We start from the raw sequence: 9,101 nt of genomic DNA on the forward strand, positions 1-9,101 counted from the left end.
ACCATCTCTGGATAGACAGTGATTTTTTATTGTAGAGCAGTCTCTCTCTCTGGATACACAGCCACCTCTATCAGTGCAGAGCTCTCGCTCTCCGAATACACACCCATCTCTATCACTGCGGAGCTGTCTCTCTCTGGATAAACAACCATCTCCATCAGTGTGGAGCAGTCTCTCTCTCTCTCTCTGGATACACAACTACCTCCATCAGTGTGGAGCTGTCTCTCTCTCTCTCTCTCTCTCTCTCTCTCTCTCTGGATACACAACCATCTCCATCAGTGTGGAGCTGTCTCTCTCTCTCTCTCTCTGGATACACAACCATCTCCATCAGTGTGGAGCTGTCTCTCTCTCTCTCTCTCTCTCTCTCTCTCTGGATACACAACCATCTCCATCAGTGTGGAGCTGTCTCTCTCTCTCTCTCTCTCTGGATACACAACCATCTCCATCAGTGTGGAGCTGTCTCGCTCTCTCTCTCTGGATGCACAACCACCTCCATCAGTGTGGAGCGGTCTCGCTCTCTCTGGATACACAACCATCTCCATCAGTGTGGAGCTGTCTCTCTCTCTCTCTCTCTCGATACACAACCACCTCCATCAGTGTGGAGCTGTCTCTCTCTCTCTCTCTCTGGATACACAACCACCTCCATCAGTGTGGAGCTGTCTCTCTCTCTCTGGATACACAACCACCTCCATCAGTGTGGAGCTGTCTCTCTCTCTCTCTCTCTCTCTCTCTCTCTCTCTCTCTCTCTCTGGATACACAACCACCTCCATCAGTGTGGAGCTCTCTCTCTCTCTCTCTCTCTCTGGATACACAACCACCTCCATCAGTGTGGAGCTGTCTCTCTCTCTCTCTCTCTCTCTGGATACACAACCATCTCCATCAGTGTGGAGCTGTCTCTCTCTCTCTCTCTGGATACACAACCACCTCCATCAGTGTGGAGCTGTCTCTCTCTCTCTCTGGATACACAACCACCTCCATCAGTGTGGAGCTGTCTCTCTCTCTCTCTGGATACACAACCACCTCCATCAGTGTGGAGCTGTCTCTCTCTCTCTCTCTCTCTCTCTGGATACACAACCACCTCCATCAGTGTGGAGCTGTCTCTCTCTCTCTCTCTCTGGATACACAACCACCTCCATCAGTGTGGAGCTGTCTCTCTCTCTCTCTGGATACACAACCACCTCCATCAGTGTGGAGCTGTCTCTCTCTCTCTCTCTCTGGATCCACAACCACCTCCATCAGTGTGGAGCTGTCTCTCTATCTGGACACACAACCACCTCCATCAGTGTGGAGCTGTCTCTCTCTCTCTCTCTGGATGCACAACCATCTCCATCAGTGTGGAGCAGTCTCTCTCTCTCTCTCTCTCTCTCTGGATGCACAACCATCTCCATCAGTGTGGAGCAGTCTCTCTCTCTCTCTCTGGATGCACAACCATCTCCATCAGTGTGGAGCAGTCTCTCTCTCTCTCTCTGGATGCACAACCATCTCCATCAGTGTGGAGCAGTCTCTCTCTCTCTCTCTGGATGCACAACCATCTCCATCAGTGTGGAGCAGTCTCTCTCTCTCTCTCTCTGGATCCACAACCATCTCCATCAGTGTGGAGCAGTCTCTCTCTCTCTCTCTGGATCCACAACCACCTCCATCAGTGTGGAGCTGTCTCTCTATCTGGACACACAACCACCTCCATCAGTGTGGAGCTGTCTCTCTCTCTCTCTGGATGCACAACCATCTCCATCAGTGTGGAGCAGTCTCTCTCTCTCTCTCTCTCTGGATGCACAACCATCTCCATCAGTGTGGAGCTGTCTCTCTCTCTCTCTCTCTCTCTGGATCCACAACCACCTCCATCAGTGTGGAGCTGTCTCTCTATCTGGACACACAACCACCTCCATCAGTGTGGAGCTGTCTCTCTCTCTCTCTGGATGCACAACCATCTCCATCAGTGTGGAGCAGTCTCTCTCTCTCTCTCTCTGGATGCACAACCATCTCCATCAGTGTGGAGCAGTCTCTCTCTCTCTCTCTCTGGATGCACAACCATCTCCATCAGTGTGGAGCAGTCTCTCTCTCTCTCTCTGGATACACAACCATCTCCATCAGTGTGGAGCAGTCTCTCTCTCTCTCTCTCTCTCTCTGGATGCACAACCATCTCCATCAGTGTGGAGCAGTCTCTCTCTCTCTCTCTCTCTCTCTGGATGCACAACCATCTCCATCAGTGTGGAGCAGTCTCTCTCTCTCTCTCTCTGGATGCACAACCATCTCCATCAGTGTGGAGCTGTCTCTCTCTCTCTCTCTCTGGATACACAACCACCTCCATCAGTGTGGAGCGGTCTCGCTCTCTCTGGATACACAACCATCTCCATCAGCGTGGAGCAGTCTCTCTCTCTCTCTCTCTCTCTCTCTCTGGATGCACAACCATCTCCATCAGTGTGGAGCAGTCTTTCTCGCTCTCTCTGGATACACAACCATCTCCATCAGTGTGGAGCTGTCTCTCTCTCTCTCTCTCTGGATACACAACCACCTCCATCAGTGTGGAGCTGTCTCTCTCTCTCTCTCTCTCTCTCTCTCTGGATACACAACCACCTCCATCAGTGTGGAGCTGTCTCTCTCTCTCTCTCTCTCTCTCTCTGGATACACAACCACCTCCATCAGTGTGGAGCTGTCTCTCTCTCTCTCTCTCTCTCTGGATACACAACCACCTCCATCAGTGTGGAGCTGTCTCTCTCTCTCTCTCTCTCTCTGGATACACAACCACCTCCATCAGTGTGGAGCTGTCTGTCTGTCTCTCTCTCTCTCTCTCTCTCTCTCTGGATACACAACCACCTCCATCAGTGTGGAGCTGTCTCTCTCTCTCTCTCTCTCTCTCTGGATACACAACCACCTCCATCAGTGTGGAGCTGTCTCTCTCTCTCTCTCTCTCTCTCTCTCTGGATACACAACCACCTCCATCAGTGTGGAGCTGTCTCTCTCTCTCTGTGGATACGCAGTCATCGCCATCAGTGTGGAGCTGTCTCTGTGTGTGTGTGTATCTCTCTCTCTCTGGATACGCAGTCATCACCATCAGTGCTGAGCTCTCACTTTCGGAATACACACCCGTCTCTACTAGTGTGGAGCGGTCTCTCTCTCTCTCTTTTTTCTCTGGATACACAGGCATCTCCATTAGTACGGAGCTCTCTCTAAATACAGAGCTGTCTCTCACACTGTAGGTACACAGATGTCTCTGTCAGGGTGGAGCCGTCTCTCTCTGGACACACAACCATCTGTATGTGGCCCTGTCTCTGTTTGCACAAACAGCCGTCTCTTATTCCATAAGCAGCCATCTCTCTCCGGATGGATGTCTCTCTATATACACAGCTGTCTCGGTCAATGTGATGCCGTCTCTCTGCATAAACGGCCATCTCTGTCAGGGTGGAGCTGTCTCTTTCTGTCTCTGACTACACAGCCGTCTCTGTCAGGGTGGAGCTGTCTCTTTCTGACCACGCAGCCGTCTCTGTCGGTGTATCCTTCTCACCTTCTCTTTCTTCGGTTTATACGGCATCTCTCCTGATGTCTCTTGAAGTCTCTCGTCCTCTCGGGAGGTCTCTGCGGATTTTCGGTGGCGTCGAACGTGTGACGTCATCTAGCCGGCGGAGTGACGTCCCCGCGTACGTGTTGCCATGGTAACAGTCAGTTTCTCGTTCAATCACCCGATAGTCCTGGGCCGGTGGCGAGCGGGCGGCCTCTTCTGGCGGCTCCCCGTAACCCCTTCGTCGCTGGCGCAGTGACCTGCGCGCCCCACACAGCAGGGAAGGGGTTACTCAGTGTAAACAGCGAGTCCTGTAGGGGCTGCGAGGGAGGGACATCACACTGGGGCCCACTGAGGGATTGCCGACAGACGTCCGCCCAGGAGCCTTCTGCAGTGACAAGAAAAGAGGATTGAATGCTCGTCACTATAGTTTGCGTTTACCATGTGACGTCAGTCAGGTCCAGAGCCACGCCCCCCGGACACACCCCCGGCGGCCATTTTGCTCCCTGTCTCACATTCTCCCGCCATCCGCTCTGTTTACCCTGTAAACCTGAGGAAACATCATCTTTTCAAAATTTCCCCCCTGCCCCCCCATTGCAAATTAAAATTTTTTGCCAGTTTTGCAGACTTTTAGCTATTTGAAATAAAGCCTTTTCGCAATCGCTTTTTATTAACCTCTTACCGCCCGTGGCGTACAGATACATCATGGAGGATCGGGGTTTGGCGTCACCCACCACGAACAACGCGCACGCTGTTAACCATTTAAATGCCACAGTCAATTCTGATAGCAATCAAATACCTCTATCAAAATCCGGAGAGTCCCAAACAGCTCGGCGCCCTGCGATGAGATTGCGGGATACCGTTTGGGTGCCATGGCAACCATGGCTGCCATTGCAGATTGCGTATGAAGCTGCGGCGTGATAGATTGCCAGTGAGATAGCGGTATAATGCAATACAATGGTATTGCATCGTAGTGCAGGAGCGATCACACGGTTACAAGTTCACGGGCAAGCGCCACAGAGAGACGAGTTTATCGTGCGTTTTCTGTGAAGTAGCGATCCTCCGGCGGCGCGGATTTCAGCCGTGTTGGAGGATTGGGAAGTGTTTCCCATGGTTTTCAACGGGAATTCTCGCGTGCACCTCGCACGCCGTGCGCTGTGTTTTACCGTCCCGTTGAAAACAATGCATGAGGCGTTCCGAGGAACACGAAGAAATGGCACACGCCGTGATATTTTTTTGTCCTGCGTCGTTCGTGTATATGAGTCCATTCAAAAGAATGGCGTTCATATTCGTGCGTCTCGCAAGAGTTTCTCGGCCGCGGTGAGCCAGCATGAGCACTGAAAAAAAAGGGGAAAATAGGTTAAAAGTTGTATTAATTATTAAAATAAAAGGTAATAGTTTTTTTTTAATTGTTTAATTACTATCAAAAATAAACGGAAATAAAAGTTTTCTTTTTTTAATTTATTAATTAAAAAAAAAAAACAGGAAAATAAATATTTTTTTTAATCACTGCGTCTGTGAAGGCCTGCCTTCACACGGGCACTAAGAATCGCGCAAGATTTGTGCGCTGCGCAACGCACCAATATGAGCCCCGTTCTTTTGAATGGGGTCATACACATGAGCAATGTTTTCCGGGATGGCATTGTGATGCAGGAAACAAATCGTGGCACGTTCCATCTTTCGCGGCGCGGATTGTTCTCAATGGGGCCGGCGGCAGCAGCGCACCGCACACTAGGTGACCGTGATGCGATGCGAGGTCTCACATTAAAAACCGTGAGAGAAATTCTGTGATCAGCCGCGGTGCAGGGACCCTTATCCCCGAAGTGTATATATATATATATATATATATATATATATATATTATATATTGTGGGGGGTCTGGAACGCAGACCGAAATGCGAATGTTGCCTGTATCCAAATTAAGAGGAAATATTATATAGAGTACTCATAGTTGAGAACCATAATGACCCACTATACACAGACTTAGTAAATCAGAATGAATTCTGTTTATTGTTGTACTTTGCTAGTTTATATGCAAGTTGTAAAGAAGGCGTTTCCAATACCTAGTTTCATTCTACTTTTGCTGACCAAACCCTCATTCCAACAGATTACAATAGGGCTGTAAATCAAAAGCCTTTTAAACAAAAGGTATCAACAAAGCTGTTTGAACTATACATAAAACAATTACATGTGATAATAAAGGTTGTCTCCTGGCTGCCTGAGTACCTACTTAATCAGAATGTAATCTTAAAGATCCATCAACAATTTGCACATCAAAAGAGGGGACATTGTTTCTACTTTTCACATAGACAAAAACTGGTCCAGCCACCTACTGGGAGTCAGCACAAAGTTGGTAAGTTGGTATTCAGTAAGATAGCTGAATAAAATCTAATTAATCATACATTTAGTATTTTAAAATCAATATTCAAATAAACGCTTGAATATACCTTTTTACATATGATTCTATATCCAAATTCTACTAGCAACTTCCGGAATGTTTTACATATAATACATAACATTATATAACCAAATAACTAATGTCACATTTATTACACTGTTTCCTTATCTTTCTTATGTTAGGTTATTGATTAATAATGATTGACCCCTATCATTCCCCCATTTGGACATCAGAGCCACCATTATCTCCTGGTTCTGTCACCCATAGGTGCCGGGTTCCCAGGTAGGAATGGTGCACTCTATGTCCATCAAGATATGAAGACATAATATCAAATATTGCAAGTCAATCAAGTTTACAATACAGTAATCTTAGATTTATCAACATCAATATCGTCATCGTCATATTAGACACTTAAAGGGGTGTAGAAATCGGCATTCAGTACATTTAGCTATTCATAAAATTATTACCTTAATTGCAATATATATATATATATATATATATATATATATATATATACACATAAGATTATACTAGTCGGACGATTGCAGAGTAGCTGTTACTTCTGTTGCCTTAATTCGTTGGCATTTCCCGATTTCATTAGTCACAAGTAAAATTACAACATTCTTCAGCCAACGCAACATTTCTCACCTAAAACCGAGTTATATTCGTCCAATGTATATATTCAATGGTATCGCAATGGGAACAATATTCAAATAAATTAAGGAAGGTGTTTTCCTGAACAACATTGTCATCTACTACATCACTATCATTGTGAACTATTGAGCGTATGTCTCGAAGAGTCTCTACAGGAGTGGGGACAGATAATAGAAAAGTCCGCAAAATGTCCTCTCCACTCCTGAGGTTGGGCATACACGTGTGGGAAATATTTGCCCATCCAGTCCATCGCTTCTCCATGTGGATCGTTCGTAGTGGTGTTTCCCAATAAGAAGACAGTCCAATAAGACAAATGCAGAAGTGAAAATCAAAATGTCCATTACCTCCCCCACCCAAACAACGCCGGGATCCCACCCATCACTTTTCCTCTGGCTCGGGAACTTTCTTGCAGTGGGAGGCATGTATCCACTTTTACAGAAGTAGGCGTTGACAACAGAACTTGGTATGGTCGTCAAACCTTGGGTCCAAGGCCTTTATTACGTGTCTTTTTTTTGCGACCACCCAGTCTCCAGGCTGCAAGAAATGAGTCCCCTCTAGATTGTCAGGGTCTGGAATTGGGGAAAACACTAGATCGGGTGTTATTTTCAGTTTACGACATAATTCTTGTACATATTCAATAACCTTATCACACCCCTGCTGCAGGGCCTGTGGATGGTACAGGCCTAATCTTGGCATAGAGCCAAACACTTCTTTTAACTTAAGCATATCATTTCAGTTCTTTCAACTCTGTTAAACTCTGCGGGTGGTATGGAGTGTAAAACGCTTGTTCCACCCCAAGGCTGACATCACCTCTCGCATCACTTAACCTGTAAATTGTGTACCTCTGTCACTCTCAATTGTCTCTAGTACCCCAAATCTACATACAAGTTCTGACACAAGTTTAGTCACTGTACATTGTGCGGTGGCTTTGAACAGGTCCACGCACACAAGGACGTACTCATACCTGCCTGATTTGGGAAGCTGGATGTAATCGATTTGTAATCTCTGAATAGGATACAGTGGTCACTTCACATGCCTTCACATATGCCTTCGCCAACCTGTCCAACCCTGGAGCATACCATACCTTGTCCATAACAGAAACCATGGCATTCCGAGAGGCATGCACTTTCCCGTGAGCTAGGACGGCGAGGTGGGTGTAGGCAGCCGCTGGTACATCATCTACGTCCCGTAGGACGCCAAATCCCAAATCAACAAGAGCGGTGGGACCAAGATCCAACTTACAGCACAAGGGGTCTTGCGTCCTGTCCTAGGAGAGCTGCAGCCTTGGCTGCCCTATCCCCTTGTTCTCTGGTGACTGCCCCTGCATGTGTGCTTTAACCTTTATTATGGCCACCTGTCCTGGCAACATGATAGCTTAATGGGCTTGCCTTGTGCCGTGAGAAAGCTCCTGGACCGCCAGATGGGTCCATAATCGTGTGCAGTACCAAAGGCGTACCTGGAATCAGTGTAGATGCTGGCAGTGGTACTTTTCGCAATCGTACAGGCCTCAGTTCCTGCGCTGACATGTATGGCGGCAGTGGCTTTTGTACAAGTATCTCATTCAGTGTGACTACTTCAAAACCTGTTACAAGCCTTCCTTTGTCATTCAGGTATCTAGATCCATCCACAAACATTTCAAGGTGGGGGTTTAGGAGGTGTTTGTCAGTGACATGTGCGAACCCAGCTGTCACAATCATGCTGGTGTTCTGCGTCAAAAGGCCTCCTCTTCATCAGTCAGAGAATTTGCAAAAAGCTGGTCCTCTGTACTTACTCCCCCATTTGAATCAGTGTCACCTAATGGCAATAAGGTGGCCGGATTCAAAGTGGTGCAACGTTGAAATGAGACATTGGATGAAGAGTGTACTGCAAGTTCCATTTTTGATCTGTCTAGCACGGGACAGATGTCTATGGCTTACCTGTGTCAGGATACCATGTATGTCATGTGGGGTGTAGATCACCATGGTGTGATCTAAGAAGTTTCTCTTTGCTGGCTTTGCAGCCATTCTACTCTGATGGAGGAAACACAAAAGGCTTAGTGATGCATTGAGGTAACTATTTGTGTCAGCAGTACATAAAAGAAAATAAAAACAAATCATCAACATATTACAAGAGGGCGGTGCCCTCGCGAATTGGCCAGGCGTCTAATACCAGTTTCATGAATCTGGTGAACTGGTATTGGGCTATACTGTGCCCCTTGTGGCAGCACTATCCAACAGTACTGCTTTCCTCTGGAATTAAATACAAACAAATACAGACAGTCTGTCGAGGTCCGTCTGACTGGTAGCCCAAAGGCTCAAAGGAACGACACTAAGAACTTGTTTCTCTGCGTGCGTAAAAGTGAAGACAGGGAGAGGTGTCGCTAGGTCTGCTGCCATCCGACAGAAGGTCGGGTGACTTTCAGACCTGGGGTGTATACGAGCCTCACCGGACGAGTGAAGTTCGATACAAGATCCCAAGGATCCCATCATTTCGGTTCCCAATATGCTTTCAGGACTTTCCAGCACAAGGAAGCGCATGAGGCATCGTGACCCTTTAAACATTACCTCTAGTGGTTCA

At 47.3% G+C, this 9,101-nt stretch overlaps 1 protein-coding gene across 2 annotated transcripts in view; it reads right to left on the bottom strand.

Moving 5' to 3' along the window:
- PPP2R5D (protein phosphatase 2 regulatory subunit B'delta) overlaps window positions 1-3,895 on the bottom strand; it is a 28,384-nt gene extending 24,489 nt beyond the window's left edge. Inside the window, exon 1 of one of the 2 annotated variants that reach the window (XM_066595456.1) lies at window positions 3,500-3,895. In XM_066595456.1, the coding sequence (XP_066451553.1) occupies window positions 3,500-3,607 (108 nt within the window). In that variant the 5' untranslated portion in view covers window positions 3,608-3,895. The remainder of the gene's footprint in view (window positions 1-3,499) is intronic. The other variant, XM_066595457.1, reaches the window with a different exon arrangement.
- Between the last annotated feature and the right edge of the window lie 5,206 nt (window positions 3,896-9,101).

The sequence above is a fragment of the Eleutherodactylus coqui genome, chromosome 3 (assembly GCF_035609145.1).
Source record: "Eleutherodactylus coqui strain aEleCoq1 chromosome 3, aEleCoq1.hap1, whole genome shotgun sequence".
NCBI classification, from domain to species: domain Eukaryota; kingdom Metazoa; phylum Chordata; class Amphibia; order Anura; family Eleutherodactylidae; genus Eleutherodactylus; species Eleutherodactylus coqui.